The sequence below is a fragment of the Hyperolius riggenbachi genome, chromosome 12 (assembly GCF_040937935.1).
Source record: "Hyperolius riggenbachi isolate aHypRig1 chromosome 12, aHypRig1.pri, whole genome shotgun sequence".
In the NCBI taxonomy this organism is placed as follows: domain Eukaryota; kingdom Metazoa; phylum Chordata; class Amphibia; order Anura; family Hyperoliidae; genus Hyperolius; species Hyperolius riggenbachi.
In genome coordinates, this window is record NC_090657.1 from 147,182,922 (window position 1) to 147,200,300 (window position 17,379).

The 17,379-nt window shown below is 45.3% G+C and overlaps 1 protein-coding gene across 1 annotated transcript in view; it reads right to left on the minus strand.

Annotated features, from left to right (window-relative positions):
• LOC137542284 (protein-glutamine gamma-glutamyltransferase E-like) overlaps nt 1–17,379 on the minus strand; it is an 86,779-nt gene that overhangs the window by 45,305 nt on the left and 24,095 nt on the right. The window contains exon 2 of the mRNA XM_068264083.1: nt 10,380–10,553. Within this exon, the coding sequence (XP_068120184.1) occupies nt 10,380–10,553 (174 nt within the window). The remainder of the gene's footprint in view (nt 1–10,379; nt 10,554–17,379) is intronic.

A 17,379-nucleotide genomic window follows, 5' to 3' on the forward strand; every position in this document is an offset into this window, starting at 1 on the left:
AATTTTTCATCTTTGACTTAGAATAATTTTTCAGCACTTTGTGTAACGATCGGTGGGCGCAGAGAGTATCCGATTACCGGTGATCTGCAGTATCACCGGAAATACAGATATATACCAGATTATAAGTGATCTGCAGTCTCACCGATAATCCGATATACAAACTAACCTCTGTTCACCTGAGTAGAGTGTAGTGTTAGGTGTAACAGTAACACTTAGAGGACTAGGCCTCAGTGCAGCAAGGAGTACTGCACAGATTCCTTCCGCAGACCTGAGCTCTCCAAGACGGGAGGAGTCAGACTGACAGTAGGAAGGACAGACTGGAAGTAACCTTCAGGAGGAAGGATTACTAACAGAGCGAGGAACCGCCTCTAACAGTAAGGTCGGTTCTCGGGGTCGGACAAGCCAGGTCGTACACACACAGACAGATAAAGTACAAGATCAGGAGGCAAAGGCGGAGTCAAAGTACAGGCAGGGTTCAGCAACGGGGTATCAGATATATCGGGGTACAAAATCAGGAGGCAGAAGCAGAGTCTAGGAACGAGCCGGGGTTCGGCAACAGAGTATCAGAAATATCGAGGTACAAGATCAGAGTTCAGGAGGATAGTCAAGGCAGGCAAAAGTCATAACAGATAATCACAATCAAACTAGTACTTTAGCTATCAACAGAATCTAGCTAAGTGTAGGATTACAGCTCCAGCTGGTCCCGGCACACTTGCGGATCTGACTACGGATCTGGGTGCTCCCACATGTGTGATCGCACGCCAGACAAAGAGCAAGTGAACAACCAGCAGTATATATACTCTAGGACCTTTCCAGGACCTCCCTAATTGCTGGCCCAATGAGAGCAGTGGAATTTGTCAGCTGACCCAGCTGGTCAGCCGACTCCCTTCTAACTGCTATTTAAACTCTGCCTCTGTGCTCGCACGCGTGTAAGTCTGAATCTTGGTGGACTATCAGTCCCAGCCACACCAGTACTGTCATGCAATGTATCTAATGCGGGGGCCGCCTCTGATGCGGATTCCGCTGTTACCAATGCGGATTCCGCCGTCACCAATGCGGATTCCGCCGCACTGCCTATGCGGCATGCGTCGTTTTTTCCGCGTTGTGACGCCATGCTGGACGCGGAAACAGCCGCCTCACCTCGAGAGACGGCGGCCTTTCCGCGTTTCCTTACAGTACCCCCCCCCCCCCCCCCCCGAGGAGTGGACTCCGGACAACTCCCACCAGGTTTCTTGGGATGTAAGGTATGAAACTCCCTTCTTAACTCGTCTGCATGCATGCGTGAACCCGGTACCCATTGTCTCTCCTCAATGCCGTACCCTTTCCAATGTACGAGGTACTGAACCGAGTTTTGTACCGTGCGGGAATCTAAAATTTTTTCCACTTCATATTCAGGTTGGACATCTACTAACACAGGAGGAGGAGAAGTGGGACCCACCTGGACTGCGGGTTTAAGAAGTGATACGTGGAAGGACCTCACTCCCCGCATGCTGGTGGGAAGATCAACGGTATATGTGACCTCGTTGATCTTCCTAGCAACCGGGAATGGACCCACGAACCTGGGACCAAGTTTGTCAGAAGGTTGTCTCAGGGTCAAGTGACGTGTGGATACCCAGACCAAGTCCCCTGGTCTGAACCTCCACTCCACTGAGCGTTTTTTGTCAGCTTGACCCTTCTGACTCAAAAACTCCTTCTGTAAACTATCTCTCACCGTGCGCCAAATGTCTTTAAAAGACCTCTGCCAGGCCTCCAGAGCTGGAAACGGGGTGGAGGCCACTGGAAATGGTGAGAACTTGGGCAATTTTCCAGACACAACCTGGAACGGAGAGAATCCGGTGGAAGAGCTTTTCAAATTATTTTGTGCGAACTCCGCGAAGGGCAGAAATTTAACCCAGTCGCTCTGCGTCTCCGCAACGTAGCACCTCAAAAATTGCTCCAATGACTGGTTGATTCTCTCCGTTTGCCCATTGGTCTGTGGGTGGTAGCCCGATGAAAATGACAGCTTCATGCCCATCTGTTGGCAGAATGCCCTCCAGAATCTAGAAACAAACTGGACTCCCCGATCCGACACTATGTTCTCCGGAATGCCGTGCAGCCGGAAGACATGTGTAATAAACAAGTCGGCCAATTCCTGGGCCGAGGGGAGTCCTTTCAAGGGCACGAAATGGGCCATTTTACTGAAGCGGTCGACTACCACCCAAATGACCGACATACCTTCTGACTTGGGAAGTTCGCCCACAAAATCCATGGACAAATGAGTCCATGGCTCACTCGGGGTGGGTAAAGGCTGCACGGTACCCACAGGTGCCAGCCGGGAGGGTTTACTCTTAGCGCAAACTGCACACTCCCTAACGAACTCCTTGTAGTCTGCTGCTAAAGAAGGCCACCAAGCACACCTGGATACTAGATCCTGAGTTCTAGATGCCCCAGGGTGTCCCGCATTCTTGTGAGAATGAAACATCTGCAAAGTGCGGAGACGAAAGGGTAGGGGTACAAACATCACCCCTTCAGGTTTCCCTTCGGGGACATCCTGCTGAAAAGGCCTCAGGGTCTCTGTCCAGTCCTCCCAAGTCTCAGCTGCCGCTAACACTAGCCTCTGTGGGATAATGGACTCTGGAGCAGGAGGCTGGGCTGTCTCTGGCTCAAAGCATCTGGACAGAGCATCTGCCTTAACGTTCTTGCTGCCCGGGGTGTATGTAATCAGGAACCTGAACCTCGAAAAAAAAAACGACCATCGAGCCTGACGGGGACTTAACCTCTTAGCCCCCTCGATGTATTCCAGGTTTTTGTGATCGGTGTATACCGTAATCATATGCTCTGCTCCTTCCAGCCAATGACGCCACTCCTCAAAGGCAAGTTTAATGGCAAGGAGCTCTCTGTTGCCTATATCGTAGTTTCTCTCTGCCGGAGAGAACCTACGAGAGAAATAGGCACAGGGATGTAATCTTCCCTGCAACCCTGATCGCTGAGACAGCACAGCTCCTACCCCGACCTCTGAGGCGTCCACCTCAACAATAAAGGGGTAAGAAGTGTCAACGTGCCTCAGAATGGATGCTGAGCAAAACAAGTCTTTCAGAGTGGAGAATGCTCGTAGAGCTTCTGGAGTCCAGTGGTTAGTATCTGCCCCTTTTTTTGTAAGACTGGTGAGGGGTGAAATGACCGTGGAATACCCCTTTATGAACCTTCTGTAATAGTTCGCAAAGCCTAAGAACCGCTGTAAAGATTTTAACCTCACGGGTTGGGGCCACTCTAACACAGCAGAGACTTTGGCGGGATCCATACACAGGCCCGTGGTGGAAATAATGTAACCCAGAAAGGCGACAGATGTTACTTCGAAAATACATTTCTCAAGTTTAGCGTATAACGAGTTTTGTCTTAGTTTGCTGAGTACAAATTTCACATGCGTTCTGTGCTCAGAGAGGTTGTTGGAGAAAACAAGTATATCGTCTAGATAGACCAGCACGAATCTCCCCAACACCTCTCTGAAGACCTTGTTGATGAGTTCCTGGAAAACGGCCGGGGCATTACATAACCCAAAGGGCATCACTAGGTACTCGTAATGCCCGTCTGGCGTGTTAAAGGCCGTTTTCCACTCATCACCCTTTCTTATGCGTACCAGGTTGTACGCGCCCCGTAAATCCAGTTTTGAGAAGATCTTGGCGTCTGTGACCTGCGTAAATAAATCGTCTATCAGGGGTAACGGATATCGGTTCTTTACCGTGATTTTATTCAGTCCCCGGTAATCGATACAGGGCTGCAGGCCCCCGTCTTTCTTTTTAACGAAAAAGAAACCTGCTCCAGCAGGCGATCGGGACGGACGAATGAAACCCTTGGCTAAATTTTCACGGATATATTCTTGCAAGGCCAACTTTTCTGGCCCAGATAAATTGTACAGATGACCCCGAGGAGGCATACAACCAGAACGGATATCAATGGGGCAATCAAAAGAGCGATGTGGGGGTAATTTGTCTGCTGCCTTGGGACAGAACACATCAGAATATTCTAAATATTGCTCAGGTACCCCTTGTACATGAACCCTGGTTTGGCCCAGTGTCACCTTCCCTAAACATTGCTGAAAGCAGCGTGCTGACCAAGAAACCAGTTGGCCGGTGGCCCAATCGATGTGTGGAGAATGAAGGTGCAACCACGGCATGCCGAGTATAATGGTGGAAGTAGACATATGCAACACAAAGAATTGTAATTTTTCCCAGTGCAGAACCCCTATGGTGACTCCCACCTCTGGTGTCTGAGACAGTGGGTGACTCCCTTGCAGAGGAGAGTCATCCACTGCCGTAACCTGGATGGGTGGTTGTACAGGTGTGAGTGGGATACCCAATTTCTTAGCAAACTCAAAATCCATAAAATTTGCCGCGGAGCCTGAATCGATAAAGGCTTCCGTGACCTCGGTTTTATCTTCCCACGTAATGGTGCAGGGAAGAAGCAACCGTTTTTCTTCTAAGGGTAAAAGTCGGACGCCCAGGGTGTTACCCCCTACCACTCCTTGGCGGTAGCGTTTTCCCGGCTTATTAGGGCAGTTTCGTACAATATGCCCCCCTTCAGCGCAATACAGACACAGCTGTTCGGTCATTCTCCGTCTTCGCTGCACCTGTGTCAATTTTGACCGACCAATCTGTATTGGCTCGGATGGAAGCAAGACCGGAGAAGACGAAACAGTAGGAGGTGGAATCACTGTGGCTGTGGTGTAAGACACCCTTCTGACACGGGAACTACCCCTGGTCTGCCTTTGGTAGCCCAGCCTGCGGTAGATCCTGATGGCCGCTGAGATGGCCTCATCGACTGTTCTGGGTTCGGGCTGACTTAACATCATGTCAGAGACCTCATCGGACAGGCCTGACAAGAAACAATCTAACAGGGCATGAGTGTCCCACCTGGCCGTAACTGACCACCTCCTAAACTCGGCCGCGTAATCTTCGACCGGACCTTCGCCTTGACGCAATAGCTTGAGCTTCTGCTCAGAAGTCGAGGCAAGGTCTGGATCATCGTAAATTACTGCCATAGCCTTAAAGAATTCCTCTACAGAGGTAAGCGCTTTGTCTCCGGTGGGCAGGCTATATGCCCATGACTGGGAGTCGCCGGATAACAAAGTTTTAATAAACGTGACCCTCTGGGTCTCAGTACCCGAAGATTGGGGTCTCAACTCAAAATAGGACAATACTCTACTCCTAAAATTCCGGAAGTCAGATCTGTGGCTGGAAAAGCTTTCAGGGACAGGCATACGTATGTCAGAGCTAGGAGAGGATCGCACATGATTCACTGATGTCTGGAGGGTTTGTACAGACCCTGATAGGGCATCAATAAGAGTTATGTGGGTGCCCAGTACTTGATTGATGTTGTCCACCGAAGCGGCAAGTACACCCAGACAATCAGTGTTTGCGTCCATTTTGTATTTTGGTCTGGCGTTCTGTAACGATCGGTGGGCGCAGAGAGTATCCGATTACCGGTGATCTGCAGTATCACCGGAAATACAGATATATACCAGATTATAAGTGATCTGCAGTCTCACCGATAATCCGATATACAAACTAACCTCTGTTCGCCTGAGTAGAGTGTAGTGTTAGGTGTAACAGTAACACTTAGAGGACTAGGCCTCAGTGCAGCAAGGAGTACTGCACAGATTCCTTCCGCAGACCTGAGCTCTCCAAGACGGGAGGAGTCAGACTGACAGTAGGAAGGACAGACTGGAAGTAACCTTCAGGAGGAAGGATTACTAACAGAGCGAGGAACCGCCTCTAACAGTAAGGTCGGTTCTCGGGGTCGGACAAGCCAGGTCGTACACACACGGACAGATAAAGTACAAGATCAGGAGGCAAAGGCGGAGTCAAAGTACAGGCAGGGTTCAGCAACGGGGTATCAGATATATCGGGGTACAAAATCAGGAGGCAGAAGCAGAGTCTAGGAACGAGCCGGGGTTCGGCAACAGAGTATCAGAAATATCGAGGTACAAGATCAGAGTTCAGGAGGATAGTCAAGGCAGGCAAAAGTCATAACAGATAATCACAATCAAACTAGTACTTTAGCTATCAACAGAATCTAGCTAAGTGTAGGATTACAGCTCCAGCTGGTCCCGGCACACTTGCGGATCTGACTACGGATCTGGGTGCTCCCACATGTGTGATCGCACGCCAGACAAAGAGCAAGTGAACAACCAGCAGTATATATACTCTAGGACCTTTCCAGGACCTCCCTAATTGCTGGTCCAATGAGAGCAGTGGAATTTGTCAGCTGACCCAGCCGACTCCCTTTTAACTGCTATTTAAACTCTGCTCGCGCGCGTGTAAGTCTGAATCTTGGTGGACTATCAGTCCCAGCCACACCAGTACTGTCATGCAATGTATCTAATGCGGGGGCCGCCTCTGATGCGGATTCCGCTGTTACCAATGCGGATTCCGCCGTCACCAATGCGGATTCCGCCGCACTGCCTATGCGGCATGCAGCGTTTTTTCCGCGTTGTGACGCCATGCTGGACGCGGAAACAGCCGCCTCACCTCGAGAGACGGCGGCCTTTCCGCGTTTCCTTACACTTTGCAATTGAAAAAAGTACCAAAAAGTAGGTGGAAAAGTACTATCAAAACCATTTTGAAGTATTGTCTTACTTGCTGGTAACTTAAAAGGCATTTTATTGACAAGCTTGAAAATATCACTTAGGAGAAAACTCAGGAGAAAAATGTAATTGCATATGGGCCCATGTGATTTAGACCAGTGTTTCTCAACATTTTATTGGTATGTACCCCTTTTAAAACCCTGTACTCACCAAGTACCCCCTAGCATAGTAAACATTACCACAAGTACCTCTCGACAAATTTATGTTTATCGTAGTACATGATAATTGGTTCTAAACAATTTCCAAGTGTTTACTATTACTTTTAAATAGCTAATTTACTAATTTGGTGTTGTTTAAATAAGATGTATCATTTTCTAAAACTCTAAATTTGTTATTCTTGGTTAAGTATATCAAGCCTGAGTACCCCCTGGAACCATCAGAAGTACCCCCTGGGGTACGCGTACCGCACGCTGAGAAACTAGGATTTAGACAATAGTGACAGGTTTCGCGGGTAAGCACCAACTTCCTCGGGCCAATAATTTGTGCCAAAAATAATAACTTAGTTGAGCTCTGAGCACCTCCAAAGAGACAGGGTTTACCATATGGTCAGCTTCTTCTAGGTAAATTGGTAAGAGAGACCATTTTGACTCCCTACCTAATTATATGAAAAGAAAGAACTACATAGGTTTTTTAAACTAATACTTTATAAAAGTATTACACAAAAAAATATCTTCTTGAACCCCCACCCCCCAGTCGAGCTTCACTATCGCTTGGGCTATGTGTAAAAGGGTGCCCTCTACTCCAGTAAGGGCAAGGGATCGGCTGGAGCTGATGCTCTTCTGTGGAACAAGGTGTGAGTGAACTAACGTAATGTCAGCTCCGGTGTCTCAGAATCCGTTGACAACCTTGTCGTTCACTCTAACAGGCTGCTGCTGGTCGGTTTGGTCATGGATTTCCTTTCCGCGGGCAAACAGAACAAAATCTGATGATCCAACAAATGGTATCATCCTGATTTAAAACTTCTTACAAAAATATATATTTTCCCCCTTTTTTCCATTTACATACTTATTATGTATGTATGCTTCTGTTTTCTTTTGTATCTTTTTTTCTTTACATTTGATGTTCTTCTGTATATTTTTATCATCTTTCAGTATTGTCCTCTGTATACTTTTTTCTTCTTTCTTCTATGCTTTAATTCTTCTATTAATCTTCAGCTCTTCCATTATTTCGTAAGCTTCACAGTAAGTACCATGCATTGTCTGTTCCTTCACATCCTACCATAATAGTTATTGAGCGCTCTGCTGGAAGCTCCTTTGAACTTTTTCCAGGGCGGAGCTAAAGGGAAGGGTGTGGCCAGAGTGTGACATCCTCTATTTTAACAAAAACGCTTTTCTTGCAGATCATTATCTTATAATTTTTAATAAAGCTGCTGGTTTGACACTATCCAAGTGTGTTTAGTCCCTAGATGTTGCTAAGGGCCTGGTGTACAGTGGTGGTCCAGGCTGGGAGTAATCCATTTGAGGTTGCAGACCTGTGTGCCGCATGCAACTAAACAAATACAGCTGTCTGTGAGGGTGGTCAGCAATTTAAAAGGATGAGCAATTAGTGGTTGCATTGCTGGCAGTGGAGCTCAACACACACCATACAATCTTGGTTGTACAGATTTACCAAATCTATGTAGTATAAGGGGCAACAGATTGAAAATACCTTGAATGATTGATTGGATAAGCTCTTATACTACATGAAAGTGGTAAGATTGAACAACCAAGATTGTATGGTGTGTGTTGAGCCTGATATTATTGCAAAGCTGGTTCTGGTATACAGATAGCTGCACATTTACTTCACTAAGCTTATCTCCGATCTTTACTAACGTTTCTAGAGTTATCACCATGGTGATAAGGCATGTAGTATTCAGGAAACATTTTACTTCAGACAAACCTAAAGTTAACTCTTCTGTCTTTGAGTTAAGGAGAGATCTCTAAAGTTAACTCTTCAATCCTTAAAATAACTCCAGAATTCTAAAGTTAAAGACAGGCTGTTAATTAACTGCGTGTGAAAATAACTACAGAGGAGGTAACTTAACTACAGAGACAGAGGAGATAACTTAAGTAATGACATTATAAGATAACTCTCTAACTGTGAAAACTTATTGGATCTTAGTGAATTGAGGCCATTGTCTTATTTCCTCTGAGACACATGGGGGACAGTCACACCCTGATGAGGAAAAGTCCAGCTGGTCTTAAAAATTAGATATTGTTACTGTCTGTTGGTCTGGGCAACCAGGAAGCCAGGTGAGCATGCTACTCAGGTGACGCTATAGGTCACAGTGGTGGAGGCTGGTGAACCGTTAAACATACCTTGAATGGTGTCCTTTATGTCCTGATGACATGCTCTAGAACCATCATACCAAACAGAATATGCTAAGGTTGTCCCTCTCTATGTTTTTTGAGGTTGTGTCTGGATAAGGTGCAACGTGACGTGAGGGCCAGAGCAGGAGAAAGGGACTGTAAAACCATTATTGTGGACATTTCTATAGGACTGGGAAGCCCTCTCTATGAAACTGTTTATAATACCAGATGCTTGGCAGCCCTGCTGATCTTTTTGGTGACAATAGTATCTTAAACAGACACCTAAAACAAGCATGTGATCAATCCAGTCAGACTTCAGTCAGGGCACCTGATCAGTATGCTTGTTAAAGCTAATGTAACCCCGTATAAAAAAAAAAAAAAAAAAAGAAAAAAAGGCAGATACTTACCTAAGGAGAGTGAAGGCTTAGTCCTAATGAGTCATCCCTCTCCTCTCCCGGTGCCCCCGTTGCTGCGCTGGTTCCTCCGTTCGCATCTCCCGCCGAGGGAACTTTGGGAGGCGAGTCCTCCCGAAGACAGGCGGCGCACACGCGAGTGCTTCATAGAGGGCATGCGCGTGTGCTCAGTGTAGAGCGGCCCGTCTTCGGGAGCACTCAGGCTCCCGAAGCATTTCCGAAGCTTCCCTTTGGCCGGGATACAGCGGTATTTGACCGAAACGGTCGAATACCGCTAGGGAGGAGCCAGGACAGCAGCGGGCACCGGGAGAGGAAAGGGAATGCTCTATGGGACCCAGAGCCTCCCTCTCCTTAGGCGAGTATCTGACTTTAAAAAAAAAAAAACGGTTCCCATTAGCTTTAGGGGTCTATGGCAATTTATATTAGAGGCGAAGGATCAGCAGGACAGCCAGGCAATTAGCGTTCTTTAAGAGGAGATAAATACCTCAACCTCCATATTCCTCTCACTTAAAGTGACACTGGATCGAAAATAAACTTAGGAGATAATGAATTGTATGTGTAGTACAGATAATTAATAGCACATTAGAAGCAAATAAAAGTCTCATTTTTATTTTCAGTTATAGAGCTTTATTTATAAAATTGCATCCTTCTATCATATTTGCAGTTTAGAAACCACACTCTGTATTTTAAGCTGTAAAAAAAACCAGAGCTAATGACCCTTTGAACTTCCCTGCAGTAAAACCTTATCGCAAACTGTCTCCCATTGTTTCTTGGCTGTTTAAGCTATTTAGAAGACAGGAGTGAGTTGGTCTAATAGCTCAGAGAAGCTCTTTTGCATAGGGAACAACTCAAGTGTTTTAAATCTTCCTGTACTGAAAAACAAGAAGAGACTTTTTTACTTGGCTACTAATTTTCTATTTGTTATTTGTACTACACATACAATTCATTATCACATAAATGTAGTTTCACTTCAGATTAGCTTTTAGGTGTGCTTTAATATTTCTTTATCCGTGAATCACCTTCCCCTTGTGTGATTTATCCCATTATCCCACATACCAGTTTCAAAGGTAAACGTGATGTTCTCTTGTGATTGCAGAGGTCGAGTGAAGTTCAGGGTCATCGTAAAAGGTTGTCCTCTTCTGAAGATGATGTCAGCACTGTCATAAACATTGGTATGATGATTTGCTTTGTTTGCAGCTGGATACCAGTCATAGCTGGTGACCTGTAAGTCTGAAAAAATAAGAAAAACAATGCATTTTAAAATGGAGTTTTACGGGATACAGGAAGTGCTAAAAAATAAAATCTCTTTAGGCATATCACATATTGCAATTCATATTTCAATACGGGTTTCCCTTCCTAATATGGTTTGTAAGGGAATGCTGGAAACAACATTTCATCAATTAAAAACATTGTGAATGAGGAAGTGACTTTATGTGAGCTTGCGCTATACTTTTCATACCCTCTGCTCTGCAGATAATGATGCTTATCTCCCCCAGTATACACTCTCCCAGCAGGGCCGGTTTAAGCAACAATGGGGCCCCAGGGAAAAATAAACCTGGGGGCCCCCCAACAGATACCCAAGAACAAAAATCGGCATTAAGGGACCTTTTTTTGCAGCTGGTATGGTCAGGGTGTGAAGCCCCATTCGGTCGGAGCTCCACATTCTGGCTACCCCAGCCTGCGTGGGGGACAAGGGGTTAAAAAGTTTTAGGAGGGGGGACCCCACATAATTTTTTTTTAAAATTCCCACTCTCTAAACATAAAAAAAAAAATTGGGAAAATAGGAAAAAATGGCAGGGATCTTCATACAGCTATATTGCGGCTGTATAGCGATCCCTGGCCAAAGCGCTGCGGCTGCGTATGGACCCCCTGAAAACCCCATCAGGAAATGTATTGCTCTTTCTTCTGATGCATGTAAAATTACACTACCGTTAGGTTTGCTACTAAAAGTGACATTTACCGCATTTAAAAGTATACTTTTTTCCTTCGAAGCTTTACAATCGATTTTCTCAAAAACTATAAGGTCTTTTTGAAAAATAGTTTATCCTCTTATTCCCAATGATCTCCTTAAAGGGGTTCTGTGGGGGTTGTGGAAGAGAAAAACTGACACTTACCTTGGGCTTCTATCAGCCCCGTGCAGCGGTAATGTCCCACGCCATCCTGCTCCCATCCGCCGTTCCCCGCAGCCGGCACCGGGCTATTATTCGTCTGACATACATAATAGTTTTTCTAGCATTTATGGTGGATTTGCTATTAACCATTAAAGTCGGCGGGTTTTAAAATGTGTATTTTTTTTCCTTTGAAACTTTAAAATCGATTTTCTCAAAAACTATAAGGTCGTTTTGAAAATGTTTTTTTCCTCTTGTAGCCACTGGGGGCCCCTAAAAGCTCTGGGGCCCTGGGGCAATTGCCCCCTTTGCCTCTATGGTAGCACCGGCCCTGTCTCCCAGCCATTGCTTGGTCTTTATTATTTTTGTGTTCTTATATAGCACTGACATGTTCCTTAGTATTTGCAGTGTCCATAATGATGCAACTAATTGTCCCTTAGGGCCCTTTTCCACTAGGAGCATTATCGATGCTGAATCGCAAAATCGCAAATCACTAGGGATTTTTAAATCGCTAGGGTTAGCTAAATAACACAGGACTCGCTGTAGGTATTTTCCACTACAGCAATTCAATTTTTACCAAAGCGCTTTTTACCACAATTTTTCTATGCTATGCATTACATAGCAAAATCGTGATCGCAATCGCGGAAAAAATTAGGGACTTGCTGAATCACAATCAGTAGCATTTAGCGCAAGCGCTAGCGGTTGCTAGTGGAAAAGGGCCCTTAGAGGAACTCACAATCTAATATTTAGCTGTGGTCTAATGTCTCTATTATAGTCTAAGGCCAGTTTTACTGGGATGTGCAATATCCCCAGAGAAAAACCCACACGGGAGTACTTTTCCTGTTCCAGGGGCCTAAACACTCCTCTATTGCTTCTGATGCGCAACACGTGCGCACACCTGAACTTGCACTCGTGACCGGCAGTTACAGGACTAATTGGTGAATAGGAACATTTTTCCATTTGCCAATCTATGTGCCAGATTTGTGAATAATCTAATCTCTGCTGTGACAAACCGCAGTGGTTATTCATTGAAAAAACTGTAAAAAAAAAAATAAAAAATAAAAAAAACTGTAAAAAAAAAAAAAAAAATCTCACACTACTTTCACTTTCATTAGAGTATAGAAAGCTGGGATTCATCTTTCTATACTTGACATCACCATCTAGTGGACAAAAATAATTAAGCGCCACACCGGCGTGAAACGGCTGTTGTGCTGTCCGGTCTTCCCCACTCATCCCTCCACGATCTCAAGTCTCAGGTTTGACGTTTTATGTATATGACAAACATGGAAGTTTGAGTGGCTGAAGCACAGAATAAAGCAGGTAAAGAGTGCCTGGACTGCCTTTATGTACTAGGATCTATCAGTATGTTTTCTACATTAAAAACCAGATGCATGTCCCTCTGCTGGCCTTATGTGCCACAATACTTGTTGGGGTGAAGTGTGTATACTGTCTGGAATGCAGGTGAGAGCCTCCACCCCAGCTTAGCCGAGTGCCGAGCATCTGGTTCTTTAGTGTACTTAGTCACTTTGTTGTATCCCACACTCTGAGCACCGGCCGCATTCATGAATGAATAGGGAACACCGGACGTGGCTCTTGCGGAATCAGAGAGTGATACTGATTCCTCTTTAGAATTTCCACTAATCAGCCAAGGTGTATCGGAAGGCCACGCTGGAGCAAGCTCAATATTTGATCATAGCGCGAGTCCTGCACCAGCCAAAAAGGAAGTGGTGACCAGGGTGCTGGAGTTGAGGCTGGGAGGCCTCTGTGAAAAGGAGACAAAAATGTTTTGGACTCACCCTGGATACAAGCACGTGAGCAAGCGCCACACCAGCATGAAACGGCTGTTGTGCTGTCCAATCATCCCCGGGTCACCCGATCCCCACTCATCCCACCACGGTCTTCAATCTCAGGTTTGATGTTTTAAGTATATGACGAACATGGAACTGTTTGTATTAGGGCTCGTTTCCACTATCGCGATGCGGATTCGCACATGTAATGCAAGTGGATGGGCCTGTTTCCACTGTAGCGTTGTTGAGGTGTGTTTTTTTCAGCGGTGAAAAAACGCACAAAAGTGCAACAGAATTCGCATGCGAGTGGAATGCATGTGAATTGCATGCAATGTATTTAATAGGGAAATCGCATGCGTTTTCCCCATGCGTTTTTGCCGTGAATTCGCATGCAAATTCGCATAGGTACCAATGTAAATTCACACAGGCAGTGACATGGTTAAAATCGCATATACCCTCACCTATGCGAAATCGCAGCAAAAAAACGCATGGGGAATCGCATCCGCATGCGATTTCATCAGCGGTGGAATCCAGGCGATTCCGTACCGCAATAGTGGAAACGAGCCCTTATAAGCGTGACCGAAGCACAGAATAAAGCAGTTAAAGAGACAATGCCTAGACTGCATTTATGTACTAGGAAAAATAAAAGTTTGCTATACGTTAGGGACTTCGTTTTTAAATAAGGATGTCATGAGCGTATATTATTTTTTTTTTTGCAAATAAGGGGTCTAAGGAATTGTAAAAAAAAAAAAAAAAAAAAAACAAAGTGGAAAAAATACACCTTTTTATCCATATAAAATATTGTCGTCATACATTGTACTACAGACATAATTTAAATGTTGGAATAAGCGGGACTAATGGGCAAATAAAATATGTGGGTTTTAATTACAGTACCACTTATTTTAAAACTTTAATGTCTAAAAACTGAGAAATATTTTTTTTTTCAATTTTTTTATTCATATTCCTTGTGAGATAAAAGAATTCTTAGCGAAAAGTACCAGCCAAAGAAAACCTTATTGGTGGCAACAAATACAAGATATAGATCATTTGGGTGTAATAAGTAGTGATAAAGTTATTGGCAAATGAATGAGAGGAGCGCTAAAATGTGAAAATTGTGAAATATGTAAAAATCCCTAGGTGGTGAATTGGTTAAAGGTAAAGCTATTGTCCTTAAAGCTATAATGAGAATAGGCTGTTTCTCTGCTTGTGACTCATTCAAATAGGTAATTTTGCCAGCTGGCTACAAAATATATTTAATAATTATGCAGCTAATATCTTGTAAGGGATAAGCAATTGGAGGTTTGATGGTGGGAAGGATGCACTGCACACCCCAGTAGTAACATATGGCTGTAAAAGTTGGACATTACATACATTAATGCCTAGAAAATGTTTTGTTTTTTTTTAACTGTGGGTGTGGACAAAGCTACTAAGAGTTCCGTGGACTGTTAGAAGATCTAACCAGTCAATACTTAAAGAGGCACTTAAGTCACCTAAAAAAATGAGTTTTACTCACCTGGGGCTTCCCTCAGCCCCTGCAGCTGATCGGTGCCCTCGCCGCGTCTCTCTGATCCTCCCGTCCCTCACGGCGACCACTTCCGGTTTTGCCATCAGGACCATGGGAATGCGAGTGATTCTTCGCGTTCCCAGCCAAAATATTGCCCCCTATGCTGCTATTGCGGCCAGGAGGCATGGGAACCCGACAGGCATGGGAACGCGAGTGATTCTTCGCGTTCCCAGCCAAAATATTGCCCCCTATGCTGCTATTGCGACCAGGAGGCCGCAATAGCAGCATAGGGGGCGATATTTTGGCTGGGAACGTGAAGAATCACTCGCGTTCCCATGCCTGTCGGGTCCTGACGGCGAAACCGGAAGTGATCGCCGGCGGTAACGGGAGGATCAGAGAGACACGGCGAGGGCACCGATCAGCTGCAGGGGGCTGAGGGAAGCCCCAGGTGAGTAAAACTCAATTTTTTTAGGTGACTTAAGGTTCACTTTAAAGAAATAAGGACAGAGTGTTCACTAGAAGGGCTGATACGTCTATTAAAACTTAACTACTTTGGTCACATAATAAGACCAGATTCTTTAGAGAAATCCTTGATGCTTGGAAAAATTAAAGGCAAAAGAAGAAGAGGACGACAGAGGCTAATTTGGATAGACAGTATATGAGAAGCTATGAACATGTCTATGCAACAGCTGAAAGAAGCAGTGATTGACAGAGACATCTGGCATGCAGAAGTACAGTACATATAGTCACAAAGGGTCAGAGTTGACTGTACGAATGAGGAGAAGGAGATAAAGGATGGGGATGTGGCTTCCTGCTGACCAGGATGGAAGGTTTCTGAGTGGGCCCCCATGTAGACTTTGCTCAGCAATGTGCCACTTGTAACCCACTAGCTTAAACTCAGCACATTTAAAGAGACTCCTAAGTCTCCTAAAATTAGGTTTTTACTTTAAAAACCTCTAACATAATTGTCCCTTCTAAAATGCAGCATCCCCACATCTGAAAATGCCATAAATCACCCCTAATTCCATTCGCAAAATACACAACTTTCTTGGTCGTGGATTTTGCTACCCTAAGGAGGCAGAGCTTTGGGCTGTAGCTCTGCCTCTATGCGCATCAATCAGCGCTGATTGCCGCCTGTCCCCGCCCCTCTCAGTGAAGGAAGACTGAGAGGGATGGGGAGAGGCGGCGATCCGTGCTGATGGAGGCATGTAGAGGCAGAGCTGCAGCCAAAAGCTCTGTCTCTATGCAGATGGAGCCCCGCGATGTGCCCCAGGTAATTTAAGGTGATGTATGGCGTTTTCAGCTGCGGGAATGCAGCGTTTTAGGAGGGGCAATTATGTTAAAGAGGTTTTTAAAGTAAAAACCTCATTTTTAGGAGACTTCAGAGTCTCTTTAAAGGGAACCAGAGAGGAATGGGTTGTTAAAAAAGTAAAAGCTTTTATACATACCTGGGGCTTCTTCCAGCCCCATAAGCCTGGATCGCTCCCACCCCGCCATCCTCCGCTTCCCGGAACCGCCGGTACCGGGCCCGTCACTTCCAGCGGACGCGGCCAATTGTCCGCATCAAAGGGGCTCCCTCCATACCCGTACGCATGCGGCTGCGCAGTAGGCAGCCTCATGCGTACTTATATAGAGGGAGCTCCGTGTGATGCAGAGAATCGGCCGCGTCCGCCGGCCGACTGGCCAACTCGCGGCAATGACGGGACCCGGTACCGGCGGATCCAGGCAGCAGAGGATGGCGGCGTGGGAGCGATCCGTGCGTATGGGGCTGGAGGAAGCCCCAGGTATGTATAAAACCTTGTTTTGATCTTCTCTGGTTCCCTTTAAGCTGCCAAGACTCTGGGCTCTACCATTATGTACCCAAAGAAATAAAAGACCAGAACTGACAGATTTCTTCTTCAATCTGGGCCAAGCAGTGAGCAAAGATGGTGGTGGTCTGACATGTATTACCTCAGAAGGGAGACACAAAAGCCAACAAGGCTGTTTCTGGACATTTTGATGACCTAAGCAAAGCATCTTTTGCTCCTCCATTATGTGATTAGCCTCAATTAATTTGTTTTGCAAACACCAAAAATAAATAGATCGACCTAAGATATATACAGAAAATCATGTCTCAGAAAAAATCAATAGGGAATACAGAGATTACCACCAGACCAGATACGCCTCATGGACCCAAACTCACAGAAAGCACATAACAAACCCTTCTTATAATTGTTATGAGGGGTAAGTAGCATCTTTTTGAAAAGATTATACTGTATGTACAGCCTAGATCTTTGCAGGTCAGAATAATGTCCTACAAATCCAGAAGAGATGCAGAAATCAATAAACCAAATCTAAAAGAATTACAGATTTATTAGTACACCAATAGCACCTGCCATACTATTGTTATGCTATTCAGGAACAAAAGGGGGGGGGGGGGGGGGAGCACCCAGGGTATCAATTAAACTAGGTTAAACACGCATAAAATAGAAAAAAGTGAGGTAGCTTACCTCAATAAAGACAAATTCATGTAGATAATTTTTAATATGCACTGGCAACGCGTTTCATGGATCTATGCCCACTTCCTCAGGCAAAATAAAGTGACAAAAGGTGCTCTATGCCGAGTCTAAGGCATCCCTCTCATGCCTCTATGCTATTCAAGGAAGCAGCCCCTGCAA